The sequence below is a fragment of the Telopea speciosissima genome, chromosome 1 (assembly GCF_018873765.1).
Source record: "Telopea speciosissima isolate NSW1024214 ecotype Mountain lineage chromosome 1, Tspe_v1, whole genome shotgun sequence".
Lineage (NCBI taxonomy): Eukaryota > Viridiplantae > Streptophyta > Magnoliopsida > Proteales > Proteaceae > Telopea > Telopea speciosissima.
The window spans coordinates 6,602,760-6,616,879 of NC_057916.1; the positions used below are offsets into that span (position 1 = coordinate 6,602,760).

Genomic DNA, 14,120 nt, shown 5'->3' on the forward strand with positions numbered 1-14,120 from the left:
AACATCGAAGCATGGATCTGGAAATTTCTTTTCAAAAAAATTAAGGCCAGTTCCACCACCCATAGCAGCATGAACAGCCACAATCTTGTCATCTACCTCTGCTTCTTTTATTAGGGAGTCTACAAATTAAGTAGTGAGTGTAGGAAAGTGTAGCGGGGCTTGGACTTGAATTGCTTCCCAGATTCGGGGTCAAATTTAACCCCTGAACGCTGCCCTGCGGTCATGGCTCCATCTCCAATCACAGAGATAACATGGTTATTCTTCCATAGAAGATCTCTGGCAACCGCCATTCCTAACAAATACAGAAATTTACAGAGACCCAGATTAGTTGTTGAGATTTGAGAGACCAAAAATTAGAAAATCCAACTAAGAAATGAGAATCTAATCTATGATCCATTCAAATTTAAGAGAGAATATGAATTAGTTGGGAATTAGAATTGTGTACCAAGACCAGCAGAGACACTTGTGGAGCTATGCCCTGCACCAAAAGCATCATAAATGCTCTCATCCCTTTTAGGAAAACCTGCAAGCCCCAATGTCTGCCTTATTGTATGCATTCTTGACCTTCTCCCCGTCAAAGTCTTATGCACATGCGCCTGAAAATTTATTGCTCACAGCTCAGCAACCAGTTCTCAAAACACAAACAAAATAAATTTTCAGCTTTCTTATTTTTTTTTTCTTTTCAAAAAGTAAAAAATTGGAAGAAATCAAACTATTTTCTTCAAACATTACTTTTGAAATTATAAATGAAAATCAAAGTTCTTCACCTGATGGCCAACATCCCAAATGATTTTATCGTCTGGAGTGTCAAAAACATGGTGAAGTGCAACAGTCAACTCCACCACTCCTAAACTTGCACTCAAATGCCCACCCGTCTTTGAAACATTATAAACTGTTTCAGCTCTAAACTCTGCAGCGAGCTGTTCAAGATCCTGAAAGAAACGGTAAAATTCCATTAACCCCTGAAACAGAGGAGAAACCCCATGAACTAAAAACACAAGATCATAAACGCAGTTACCCGTATTGAAAGATTCTTCAAATGAACAGGGAAATTGATTGTATCAAGTAATTGTGTTGCCTGTTTCTGTTTCTGTTCTAAGCATCCAGGTTCTTCCAGGTGATTCAGATCCTCCAAGCGTATTGAGAAATTCAGAAGGATCAAGCTTGGAGGTTCGTACGGTTAATGTGAGCAGGAGGAAGAAGAAGAAGAAGAAGGAGGAGGGATGGTGTTGGGGTGAGAGTTTTTTACAATTACCACCTCAAAAGGACATTTTGATCTTAAAAAATTCGTGACAACAGCATACTCTCACAATTATTCCCCTCCGTTAGTGTTTTGTTTTAAAGGATAATAGTAAATATTAAAGATTTTGGGGTGATAATTATAAAAAACCCTACAAGAAAATAAGGATAAAATTGAACGATCCGATACCAATGTCTCAATCCCTATTAGTGTGGCATGTAGGTATATTCCTCCCAAGCAAACAACAGTGGCAGAGTCCCATTTGAGTGATAAACCAAGTTTTAGGAATTTGATTTAGTTTTCATTTAATGAAGGTCCCAAATCCCAATGGGAACTACAAGTCCAAACTCAAAAAGTCTTTAAGACACTGTTGAGTTTTTGGTTTTTTGGGGTGGAGATTGAAAAGCAGATTCACGGTGAAAAGAAAGTCGACCCATCAATCAATTGGTCCGAATCTCTGATAAATGAGATTTTTATATTTTTTTCCTAGATATCTCTCTCGTTCGTACATGGAGCTTTCCGCTTATGGTAGTTAACCAACAATCGGTCAACTTCTACCAAGAAAGGAAAAAAAAAAAAACCAAACGGTCAAAACCACCGACAATCTCTTTTTAATTTACTTATTTTTTTTAAAATACAAGAAATTTGGGACCCACATCATCTTCCTCACCTCCATCCCATTCTCTCCTCAGACCGCACCCACTTCCCTGTAATCCGACCCAACCCCTGTTGCCGGCGGAACCCCTCTCCCCCGCCGACACTCATTCGATTAACTTCTAATTTTCTTTTGCATTTAATTTGAGTTTTTATTCTCCAGTGCATATGCTGTTCCACTGATAATGGTCTCTTACTCTCTTCTCAGACACGGAATAGCCTTCCCTGGCCATTTCATACGGATCATGGCCTGCCAAGGGGAGAGGGTTTCTTCCGGAACCGCCCACAGTATATCTTCCATCCAGTCATACTATGCATTTCCCACCGGGGAGAAGGGGGCTGGGGGCGGTTGTGCAAAAGGTTGGGTTGGGAAGAACAGGTTAGACTCGATACGCATCGTTATTAAAGATTTGTTTAATCTCTAACAAAGTTCATGCTTCATGAATGCAAAAGGCTTCCAGTTCAATATAGATTAACAAATAGGTTATATCTCACCTGGGGGCGGTAGTCTTGAGGATGGGAATGGGGCTGCGTTGGGAGGAAGAACAGGGGTGGGGCGGTGGGTTGGCATAAGGAGGGAGGAGGGGTAGATGGGTGGCGCCGCCATCAAGGGTGGGGACGGGGTTACAGGGAAGTGGGTGTGGACTGAATGAGTAGGGAATCAATGGGACGGAGACTGGAGAGAGGGAGAGTACAGTTCCTCTGGAGGTGAGGAAGGAGTTGGGTTCACATTTTCGTACGTGAACTACGAGAATGAATTCCTACCATCTAGATTGCATCCATATGGTGGGATCTACACAGTGAATGTCATCTAGATAATTGGAAAAGATGATGTGGGTCTCACGGTTTTTTAATATTTCCTTCCAAAAATAAAAATATATAGGGAGAATGTTTTCAGTAACAGCGTCTCATATTATTTTCTAATAAAAATATTTTAATAAATATTAAATAAAAATAATTGCGAGGCTGTCGGTGTTGATTAACTCGTCATAAATGGAGTGACATATACGTTGTATTAACTCTGAGTCTTACCACATTTCTCCCATTTTTGTCAGGGGGAGAGGTATTATAGAAATAAAATAAACATATGATTGGCTCTGAGATTACGTGGACTTTACGTTAAGCTGATCCATTTCCCTTCCACAAACACTCCTCCCACCCAATAATATGTAGTAGTAGTAGTAGTAGTAGTAGGAGGAGGTCACCATTGTTGGTGCACTAGCTAGCTTCACTTTGAACTTGTTATCGAAATCGAAGATGACGACAACTACTACTACTACTACAAAGACAGAATCCTTAAGCATAGCCATGTTCCCTTTATTTGCCTTCGGCCATTTTAACTCTTTCCTCCACTTTGCAAACAAGCTAGCCCAACGAGGTCACTCCATCTCCTTCTTGATCCCATCCAAAGTCCAAACCCAATTGAAGCAACTCAACCACCACCCTCACCTTATCACCTTCGTACCTCTCGTCGTCCCTCACGTCCCTGGCCTCCCACCTGGGACCTCAACCATGTCCGATATCCCCTTTTCCATGAGTCCTCTACTATTCGTTGCCATGTCTCTCATGCAAGACCAGGTTGAAGCTTCTCTTAACTCAATCCGTCCCAACTTAATCTTCTTCGACGTCGCTCACTGGATCCCACCCTTGGCCCGCCGCTTGGGCATCAACTCCATCCACCACTGCATCGTCGGGGCTTCTTCAGTGGCTCACAACTTGGTCCCTGAACGCATTCTAACCAAGGGTCAACACTACACCGAAGTGATGCGTCCCTTGGATGGCTTCCCTTCCTCATCTATTCAACTACAAGTATTTGAAGCTCGCTCAATAATGGAATTCTGGACTAGAGACTTCATCGGTGGGATGACATTCCACGACATTCTCATGGTCTCCCTGAGGGATTGTGATGCCATTTCCATGAGGACTTGCAGGGAGGTTGGTGGTCCCTACTGCGACTACTTGGAGATCCAACATGGTAAGCGGGTCTTGCTATCCGGACCCTCTCTGCCAGATCCACCCACTTCCAAGCTAGAAGAGCGTTGGGTAAAGTGGCTTGGAGGGTTCGAGAGGGGATCCGTGGTGTATTGCGCATTGGGGACCGGGTGGGCTCTCAAGAAAGAGGAATTACATGAGCTGGTGCTGGGTCTTGAATCCACCGGGTTGCCTTTCTTAGCTGCACTGAAACCTCCGTTTGGGTGTGCGACCATGGAAGAAGCATTGCCCCAAGGATTCCAAGAAAGGGTGGAAGGAAGAGGGGTGGTTCATGGGGATTTTGTGCAGCAGACGCTAATATTGGAGCACCCATCGGTGGGGTGTTTCATAACACACTGTGGGGGATCTTCTACCTGGGAATCCTTAATGAATAATTGTCAAGTGGTGGTGTTACCTCAAATGGACGACCAGTTTTTTAATGCCAGGTTGTTGACTGAAGATCTGAAGGTGGCCGTGGAGGTGAAGAGAAGGGACGAGGATGGATGGTTCACCAAGGAGGACGTGTGCCTGGCGGTGAAACTGGTGATGGACGACAACAGCAAGGTTGGTAATGAATTGAGAGGCAACCACTCCCGGTGGAAGCAGGTGTTGTTAAGGCCAGATCTCGAGTCTTCTTATCTCGACAGTTTCGTCCAGAAGCTATTAGATATAACAAAAACCCGCCACCATGCTTAACAAGTACTGTTACGGTTATGGGGTGGTGTAATTCAGTTCAGTTATTCAAGGGAGAGTATTATGTGGGGTTAAGGATTTATGTACTGGAGAGATGTTATTAGTAGTTGTCCATCTCTGAATTGTATTATTTAAATAGTTTTATGCATGATGAATGGAGGTGTCTTGAAATAAATGACAAAATTTTCTCTAGAGGGTATCTCGAGAGAAAAAATAAAAGATCAGACTACCTCCTAACAAGTCAAACATTCGATTCTCGTCATGGGGGATGATGATGAGGATGGAGAGGTGGAGGTCGTCTCCCTCTAATCATTGTTGCTATTATTGTGTAGAGTGACACCAAAAATGGCTGCGATGACACTCAACAACACCACGATGGAGATGACAACGATGAACATATGCTTGCGGGTTTTACGTCGGACCCCCGATCTTCGATCTCGTCTACCTAACCATAGCCCTTGAAGGGTTTGATGGAATCCATCCTTTGAGTTGTACTTTGTTGTCTTCACAATTCAACTTCTCTGGTTTTTTTTTTTTTGTTCTTTTGCCTTTTTAATTTTGACTCCAAACATGTGGCCGGTTGGAGTCTGAATCCTCTCCAATGACATTTAACTGGCTGAACTAATTTCCCACCATTCATGGGGGTGTGGGGACCCGTATGGCATTGGATACAGTGAGAGAGGGATTAGATCCTTTGGAGCGCCAGGCAAGGGAGGTGTTCCATAGGATCGTGCATAGCCAAACGGAAACCTGAATTCTGGTCCACCTTCAGTGTGCATCGAATTGTACAATTTTGCAACATACGTTTGGGTGATTTTTGGTTTTCTGGGTATGCAACTCAGTTGCAGTGGAGTAGGAGGAGGAGAGAGAGGACGAGCAGAAGAATGATATTACATGTCCCATCAACGATTAGAACCTTCTTTTTCCCCTTTCTTTTTTATACATTCTGTAAAGAAAATCCTTGTATTGGATCGTCCCTGTTTATTCGGTTTGTGTCCTATCAATTTTCTCCCGTTAGCTTCATCTTCATGTCGTAGAGGTTTATGCGATTCTTCTTTTAAATTGTGAGTATTTCTCTCGCAAGGCAACCTTGACCCCCCCCCCCCCCCCCCCCCCCCCCCCCCCCCCCCCCCCCCCCCCCCCCCCCCCCCCCCCCCCCCCCCACCCACACTGGGCGCCAGGTAAGGGAGGTGTTCCATAGGATCGTGCATAGCCGAACTGAAGGTCTGGACTGAATTCTGAATGATCCTGAAACTGAAGTCTGGTCCACCTTCAGTGTGCATCGAATTGTACAATTTTGCAACATACGTTTGGGTGATTTTTGGTTTTCTGGGTATGCAACTTCAGTTGCAGTGGAGTAGGAGGAGGAGAGAGAGGACGAGCAGAAGAATGCTATTAGATGTCCCATCAATGATAAGAACCTTTTTCCCCCCTTTCTTTTTTATACATTCTGTAAAGAAAATCCTTGGATTGGATCGTCCCGTTCAATGGAGCTGTTTATTTGGTTTGGGTCCTATCAATTTTCTTCGGTTAGCTTCATCTTCATGTCGTAGAGGTTTATGCGATTCTTCTTTTAAATTGTGAGTATTTGGATACTTACAACTCATCTTCCCCAATCGACTTGGGGAAGATGAGTTGCAGGTTTTTTTTTTTGTGGTTTCTTGCAAGGGCAATTTCAACAATTCACATCGTATTTTTTAAAGTGTTAGTCATAAACTGACGTAATGGGCTTGTTTGTTACCGTTTGCAAACCTCAGGGGGGTTTGCAGAATTTTCCAAAACTGGGGGGTAAAATTATCCTTTCATCAAACCTCAGCGGTGGTATGTGTAAATTACCCTTGTTTTTTTTCCCCTAAATTTATGGGATCAGGATCGTCTCTAGGCAGCATGGAATGCCCAGGGCCTAATTGTCAGCCGTTGAGGCTGTGTCGCATACATCCCTAGGCATGCATCGAAATATATGCGACACAGCTCAACCGTTGGATGCCTCCTGGGCGCGGGTCCCTGGAAACGAGCTAAATTCAAATTTATGTGGTGTCCAAAGGGAACATAAGGTATCGGCTGCTTTTCCATAGTGTTATATATATATATAATTTATTTATTTATTTTTTATATGAATATATATAATTTATTTAAGACCTCAAAAATGTTAAAGGGTCTAGCTAGATCAGGTTGGAATCGATCAATCCAATTGGGTATTCAACGGGCTAGAGCCCCACAATTACTAAACATGCCAAGCCATGTCGGGTTTAGCCCTGCGGGCTCGATCCGGTCTGTTGGGCCGGCTTTGGAATTAACACCCCTAGTTGCAGTAGCAGGGATGGGAGGTGGGGCTGGTGGGGGTGAGGGAGGGACATGGATAAGTGGCGGGGGTGGGGAGTTGCAGAGGGCGGAGATGGGAGGTGAGACTGGCAACAGAAGTGGGCCGTAGTTGCAAGAAAAGGAGGAGTAAGAAGAAGAAGATGAAGAAGAAAGAAAGTAAGGGTATTTTGGGCATTAAATGAATTAGCCCTTACTAACGTCACAACTTAACGGAGACATACTAATGGATTGGGGCTATTTGTAACACATGATAAATTGTAGGGGAGGGTAGGGGAGGTTCGTGTAATTGTTGAACACAAGGGAGGAAGTGTAATTAGAGCAAAATTTAGGAGAGTGAATGTAATTTTCCCTATTGTTGACTTTAAGATACAGTGCCCTTCACGCAAGTGTTAATTAGACCACATTTCTTGGTACCAAAAATAAAAAAATAAAAAAATTTAGACCACACTTCTTATCTGTCTACACAAAATAAATATTGAATAAATCAAGGGAAAAAGATCTTTTCATGAGTTTATCTCTCTTTTCTTGCATATGAAAAAATAACTTTGCCCCTTTGTTTTAAGGAGGAGAGAGATAGACACATGGGAGTGCTGGCGTAGGTCACACTCCCGTACAACTGCTTCCCATAAAACAATTACTAAAACAAAATAGAACTCAGAAATTTTCTAACACAACAAACGGCTTACAAAAAATATTAGGGAGAGATGAAAAATGAAGATCACTCTTAAAGAGAGGGAGAGAGATGATATTTCCGAGATTATAAGGGGTGGTAATTATAGCTATTAATTAAGATGCTTTATTGAGAAGAAAAAGAAATAGAATATCCAGGAGATCTAACTCCACAAACTAATGGAGGACCCCTCAAAAAAGATCTGCTCAAAGAATTAACACAAGAGAAGGACCAATGGATACTCTAGAGCATAGCATCCACGATCCTGTTCGAACAATCACACTAACATTTCTTGCCTTTGAAATAGATTGAACGACATCTATCAACCACATCAACTTTGATATCCATTATAATAGCTGTCTTCTTCTTGTTTTATTATGAAAAAAATCTACCGTTCAAGTCCTTCTAAATATGATAGATTGAAGTCAAAATGTCAATTTCCCAATGCCTTTTTATATCTTGAAAAGACCTAACTTTATATCTTGATAGACACCTCTAAATAAAAACACATTTTTAAAAAATATAATCAAAACCGTCCATCATACATCATTTTTGGACAGATTTTGATATCCAATATCTGATCAATGATTTAAGGGTCAGATTTAAATCTATAGTAATTCTAATCAAATGATCCAAATATGTCCCTTCAATAGATATGTATGCCTTTGATAAAGCAATTTTAAAATAAACATTCTTGTTAAAAATTCTATATATCTAAATTCACATGAATGATGGGTAAACACTAAACACATCCATTAAATATATTCTCATTTTACTAAACATTTGATTTGATGCGAGACGATCCTAATCCTTATCAACGACAGCAACTGTCATAGTAGTTCTGCCATGACTATATTATAGATTCTATATTAAAGGAAAATCGTTTTGGTCGAAAAAGAACGAAAAGAACTATATCATGCCCGAAAAAAAAATGCTTTGCGTTGCATTGATCTAGCGGTGCACTGCAGTGTAGGCTCGAGATTTTAACATGTGGATTGGTACGACATTCAATAGCGTCGAATTAAAGAACAAAGAAAGAAGAAAAAAATATTGATCAATTGATCTCGCACCGTTGGATGAAGCATCATCCATATGTCAAACTCTCAAGCTCGACCGCCCTATAGTACGCCACCAAATCAGTGCGCTACAAAGGATTTTCACTGGGTGATGCTGCATCACCCAGTGAGGGAAAGAAAAAAAACACATTTATTTGGTAGGAATTTTGCAAAAAAAACAACAATATGTTAAGAACAATTATATTCCTATGAGAGAGTAGAAAAAGATAAGCTAGAGTGTCAGAAAGAAAAGAGTCTGAGACGGTGATTACACATGCATTCAAGAAAGTAGAAAAGGATCTGGTTTCTCCCATAATCTATTCCAAAATGTATTCCAAACACGGCAAGAACCATATATAGGTCTTCCTGTGATTCCTTGCTGATTCCAATTTGACTGTTGATGATTCCTATAATTTCAAATAAGTAGTCCTTATCTGTGAAAAGATGAAGACGAAACTATTTACTGATTCATCTTACCAAAAAAAAAAAACTATTTACTGATTCATCTTCTTTTCGGAAGCAAATCGGAAGAAAGCATACAGACAGAGAGAGAGGGCACAGGCCTGGAAGCTCTTCCATAACTTCGATCTCTTCCCTGAGCAGTTCCTTATACTGTTTTATCTTTTCAAAGGTAAAAGAGATCCCCAAAACTAGCCCTTTTCGCACTCATTTCACATATAAACACTTTATGGCTCCTCTTAATTCTGTACGAATGCTCTTGGTTGCAGAACTAGCTCTAGATGCATTGGCTAAACTGAACAGAAGAGTGAAGGCGAGGTTAGTAGGCATCAATGGTCAAAATTTTCTCATCAAGCTTCTTCATCCATCTTTGGAGCGCATGTCATGACGGCGTCTGCGACTGTGAGGAAGATACGGTTATCGCCGATCAACTCTGTAAATTTTGATGCGTGAAGCTTGTCTATCACCACCGGCCCTGGATTTGCTATGACAAGCTGATAATAACAACGTGAGATCAACCAGGTACTTTCTAATTTCAGTTTTACCAACCAAATTATTAAAAATTATGGTTCCATCTACTGGTATTTCTCCCAAAATTTTATTGAGAAATTTCCCCCTTTTCAATGCGAAGTTAAATTTCATTGAAGGACTTCCAGCTTTGATTATGGTGCTAGCTTCTACTATTTTCCTATTTATTATGAGAACACATTTTAAATTTTTTTTTTTTCTTCTCAATTTGATCCATGTTTGGATGATAAACGAACCAATGTTTAGGGAAACAAAAACACCAAACAAATAGAGCCTGATGAAGAGATTTAGGTTTGAAACATGTATGTATCAGGATCCTTTACTTAATGGTATTGAATGAGGTGTTTATATAGGAAGGTTATTTGTATGGCTTACTTGAACACCTCTCTTCTGGAGACTCCTGAACAACTCTTCCAAGGCATGGATGCCACTAGTGTCAATGTCGGTAACAGCTGCAACATAAACACCATTGTAATAAGATGAGTTATCAACATATGCTTCATAACAGAAAAGAGAGAGCATAAGAGATCAAGTTGTGATCGCTTACGTGACATCTCGATTACCAAGAAATGGATTCTTGGTAGATCATTTGCTTTCAATAGTTCCTCCTCATCTATTAGCCACCGCAAGGTCCTGCAAGAAAGGGAGTCTGAGTGAGCTCCTTTGTCCTTTCATGTTTTCTCTGGGAAATTGGACTATATAAAGAAGCATTTACTAAGACTGCACAAGGTTGATACTTTTGAATAAGCTAGGGAGGACCACCTTTTGTAATGAAGATAGAAGTAATACTCTGAAGTGTGTACTCCTGGATGATAACATCAAGACATATATATAATTAACTAACTTACCAAAAGTCTCCCCCCCTCCCCCAAAACGAAAAAAAGAAGCAAGACATCTAATTAACTTCTGATCAGCCTACGCATAGGGATGTAAACGGATCGAATTTGAATCGAAATAACAGCCGTATCCGCATCTGATTAGCTTTGAAACGGATTCACATAGTTTCCGGGGACTGATTTTCGAATACGGAGTCCGCTAGACGGATACAAACACGAATCAAATACATATTTTTAAATATCCATTTACACCCCTACCTATGCAAAAGTTGATTGGATAATCCCTAACCATCCTATCTTTTTAGACTCTTAAATTTTGGATTGTCTATAGGAAACTCATACAAAGTACATAGAGCACATCTTCAGGATTTTCCAATCTGATTAACCTTTCCTTCCAAGAACAGCCATTGAGAGGGCCTAGAAAACATTGGGTCTTGGCCTTTCTATAGGATCACTGCATGTGTAGCCAGAAGTAGTAAGGATAGTAGTGGATGCATGGATGCTTGTCTCTAATTACTCCTCTACTTTATAATTATTTTGTAGTGCATAAAGCAGTAAATTACAAATACTAGCTGAAACAAGACATGCGGCAATTTGTAAGAAAATTCAGAGAGACGAGTAAAGTGCATCAAGATGGAGAATGGCTTTAAAGATCATCATTACCTCTCCCTAACATAGTTGGAGTTGGAAAAATATATTGCTGAATCGACTCTCACAATCAGTATTCCGGGAACCTTGGTTGCCTCTGGATATTGTTGGACATTCCTGTAGACTTTTGTTCTGGGGATATTTCCAAGTATTGTGGTCCGTGGCCTTGTCACTTGTAGGAGTATTTTAGCAAAGGATATGGAGACCTGTCATAATTAACAGAGACACCTTTCAGTTGATGCAAATAGACAGATAATCTCAAAGTTTGAAAGTTTTCGAAATTGATTCCTTACTGCAATTAAGAGTCCAATCTCAACAGAAAAAAAAACTACACCAATGAAGGCTCCCATGCAAGCAACAAAGTCAAATTTATCGATCTTCCATATGAGCAAAGCTGCCTCAATGTCAATGAGGCCAATCACAGCAGAGATAATTATAGAAGCAAGAATGGCGTTTGGGGTATACTTAAAGAGAGGTGTGATTAGTTCTAAGGTTAGTAAAACGACACAGGACATCACAATGTTGGAGACAGCAGTTTGGCAGCCGGCCATGTAGTTCACAGCCGAGCGAGAGAAAGAACCTGCAAGCGAAGAAAAGCTCATTAGTCATTAGTCCACGAGTAGAAACTCTACATGTAGTCTTTTACAAACTGGTGTGCCATCTAATATTTTTACATCCAGCTTTTCTAATGGTATTTCTACTATGCAAAATTTTGACTCTCTACTCTGTAGATCATCATAGCCATCCTGCTGGGAGACTTTTAGGTACCATTCCTTTTCTTTCCTGACATCTGATGAATTGTGATAAATTGATGGTTACAGTCCAGTAATCTGATTGAGTCTACTTTTAGTATGGATCTTCTAGGCCCAACTCCTTTTCCATAAGTGACATGTATAGAACATTGCTTACCAGATATCTACCATATCCCAGACATTGCCCATTAAATCTATTCATATATTATTATTATGGAAATAGGTCCTCGCATTTATGGTAGAGCAATTTAATGGCAAGAGTTTTCTTTCTTAGATTCTTTTCATACCTGTAGCCACATAGCAAGAAGTCATTGAACCAACAACATTCATCAGTCCCAGTGCCACCATTTCTTTGTTTCCATCGATTTGATAGTCCTTCATGGATGCAAATGTTCTCCCAATTGCTATAGCTTCCTGATATGTCCATAGGGTTTATCTTTAGATGCAGGAAATTCTAATCACTTGAAATTTTTCTGGACAAACCTGAGAGATGGGCAGCAAAGTTGGCTTACCGTCAACGCTATAAATCCGGCCACAACACCGATCTTAATACCTATCCCCATGTACTTTCCGGTGAAATATATTTTATTCACCGATGATGGATTGATACCTTTTTCTATATTTTTCACCTTCATAAATTACCAGAAATATTAGTCTACAATAATTTTTGTTGTTTTTGAATTGAAAATTCCAAAAGAAAAAAAAAAGAACCTGATACTTACAATTTGGACACCCTTCTTATCTGCACGGGTAATATACACACAAAATGTGGATACGACGACAGAGATCAATGGAGCAATTGCCGGTACCCAGAAAAATTTCTTATTCGTCTTTCCCTGTTTTCCATCAAACCATGTAAGAGTTATACACAATGACTTTCAACCCTATAAAATCCAGGTAAATAGAGGTACATGAATTGAGACTCACAATGTATTTGGCTAACAGAAGGAAAGCCAAGAAGGATGCCCCTATGAGTATTGTCTGCCAGTTCCACTGAAAAATGCTGTAAAGTTTAGTCACTTTGATTTGAAAGTATGGACCAATTCGATAATGCACAAGGTCAAATTAGATGCTTGCACCCACTAATCCAGCTAATCCACTAAAGAATGAAAGAGTGAGAGATTGCTTACCCCATGATGTACTGAGCCCCATACTGAGTACATAACTGAAACAATATCACTTTTTTTGGTGAAGTCCTTTATGCCAAGAAAACCTTTAAGCTGTTGAAGTGCAATTGTAATGGCAGCCCCTCCCATAAACCCAACAATTGCAGCATGAGATAGGAAGTCAATCAAGAAACCCAATCTAAACACAGAACAAAAGAATCATTTTAGTCTTGTTAATACTTTTAACTGTTAAACATCAGGTACAAGATGCAATCAAAGGAGTTTAAAAAAACAAAAAAAAAAAAAACCCTTATCTCAATACTAATTTATAACCTGAGAAACCCAAGTGCTGCTTGAGTGATTCCAGCAAAAAAAGTAGCTGTGAATGCCAGCCTACGATAGTCAGCCGCATTTTTAATGGGATCAATCTCATCCTGGAGCATAGTTCCCAGCAAGAGAGACACCACAGCAACTGGTCCAATGGCAATATCTCTTGAGCTCCCCATGACGGCATAAATTAGTGGTGGAACAAAGCTGGAGTCTGCAACAATCCACAAACAGAAACAAATAGAAAAAGCAATAATAAGAGCATGTAAATCCATAACAGGTATATGAGCCAATGTAAGGTGTTGACCAACAATGTAGAAACTTACAGAGCCCATATTGAGGAGCAAGATTTGCGAGCTTTGAATATCCAATGTCCTGTTTCAAAAGGTTAAAGAAGAGTTACATTTTTATGTGGATGTGAAGTTCGGTTCTTATCTTTGTAAACATTTTGGAACATTTCATTTACCTGAGGAATACAAAGGCTTGCAATGGTGAGTCCAGCAATGAGATCTCCTCTGAATTTAGTCAAATTGTAGTCTCTCCCCCATTGTAAAATTGGGAAAACAGATTGGAGGCCGAGGATGATCTTTCTTGATCGAGATTGATCCTTGAAATCGCGTAGAGGGTCATCTGAGAAGAACGTTTCCTTCATCATATTTGTGAATTCCTCAAAGAATTTCTGCCTTGGGGCCATACCCACCTTGTGAACATGTGGTGAGTTATCTGGATGAATGCGTGATGATGGCAGTCTTGCAATCTCCTCCTTCTTTTCAAACCCTTCCTCGGAGAGGTATGCCATTGGAAACAGAAGCTATTGATGAAGATCAATTGCTGATATATTTCACCTGTAAAGCAGCAA

General features: G+C 40.3%; 3 protein-coding genes across 3 annotated transcripts; 1 reads left to right on the top strand and 2 right to left on the bottom strand.

Annotated features, from left to right (window-relative positions):
• Positions 1–119: 119 nt before the first annotated feature.
• Positions 120–3,204, bottom strand: LOC122648599 (probable 1-deoxy-D-xylulose-5-phosphate synthase 2, chloroplastic). The gene is made up of 5 exons (XM_043841813.1): positions 3,013–3,204; positions 1,019–1,129; positions 768–932; positions 446–596; positions 120–292 (listed from the first exon to the last, which is right to left on the bottom strand). The coding sequence occupies exons 1-5, from the start codon at positions 3,202–3,204 to the stop codon at positions 120–122; spliced, it is 792 nt and encodes a 263-aa protein (XP_043697748.1).
• Positions 3,205–3,451: 247 nt separating this feature from the next.
• LOC122648602 (cyanidin 3-O-galactoside 2''-O-xylosyltransferase FGGT1-like) lies at positions 3,452–4,561 on the top strand. The gene has a single exon (XM_043841816.1). It carries the CDS (start codon positions 3,452–3,454, stop codon positions 4,559–4,561), a length of 1,110 nt encoding a protein of 369 aa, XP_043697751.1.
• A 4,703-nt stretch (positions 4,562–9,264) lies between these two features.
• On the bottom strand, positions 9,265–14,120 carry LOC122649119 (sulfate transporter 1.3-like). Its single transcript, XM_043842485.1, has 13 exons — positions 13,728–14,120; positions 13,588–13,636; positions 13,268–13,475; positions 12,959–13,133; positions 12,756–12,821; positions 12,551–12,664; positions 12,341–12,457; positions 12,116–12,242; positions 11,370–11,656; positions 11,092–11,282; positions 10,140–10,225; positions 9,968–10,044; positions 9,265–9,558 (listed from the first exon to the last, which is right to left on the bottom strand). The coding sequence occupies exons 1-13, from the start codon at positions 14,058–14,060 to the stop codon at positions 9,415–9,417; spliced, it is 1,974 nt and encodes a 657-aa protein (XP_043698420.1). The 5' UTR covers positions 14,061–14,120; the 3' UTR covers positions 9,265–9,414.

Excerpts from the sequence above, each read along its gene's own strand:
- LOC122648602 (XM_043841816.1), top strand. The coding sequence starts at position 3,452 with ATGTCTCTCATGCAAGACCAGGTTGAAGCTTCTCTTAACTCAATCCGT.
- LOC122649119 (XM_043842485.1), bottom strand. The coding sequence starts at position 14,060 with ATGGCATACCTCTCCGAGGAAGGGTTTGAAAAGAAGGAGGAGATTGCA. Across the intron at positions 12,458-12,550 it reads ATAAGAAGGGTGTCCAAATT|GTGAAAAATATAGAAAAAGG; the intron begins GTAAGTATCAGG and ends TAATTTATGAAG. Across the intron at positions 12,243-12,340 it reads CCGGATTTATAGCGTTGACG|GAAGCTATAGCAATTGGGAG; the intron begins GTAAGCCAACTT and ends TGGACATATCAG.
- LOC122648599 (XM_043841813.1), bottom strand. The coding sequence starts at position 3,204 with ATGGCTATGCTTAAGGATTCTGTCTTTGTAGTAGTAGTAGTAGTTGTC. Across the intron at positions 1,130-3,012 it reads GGGAAATGGATCAGCTTAAC|GATCTGAATCACCTGGAAGA; the intron begins GTAAAGTCCACG and ends ATACGCTTGGAG. Across the intron at positions 933-1,018 it reads TGAAGAATCTTTCAATACGG|GATCTTGAACAGCTCGCTGC; the intron begins GTAACTGCGTTT and ends CGTTTCTTTCAG.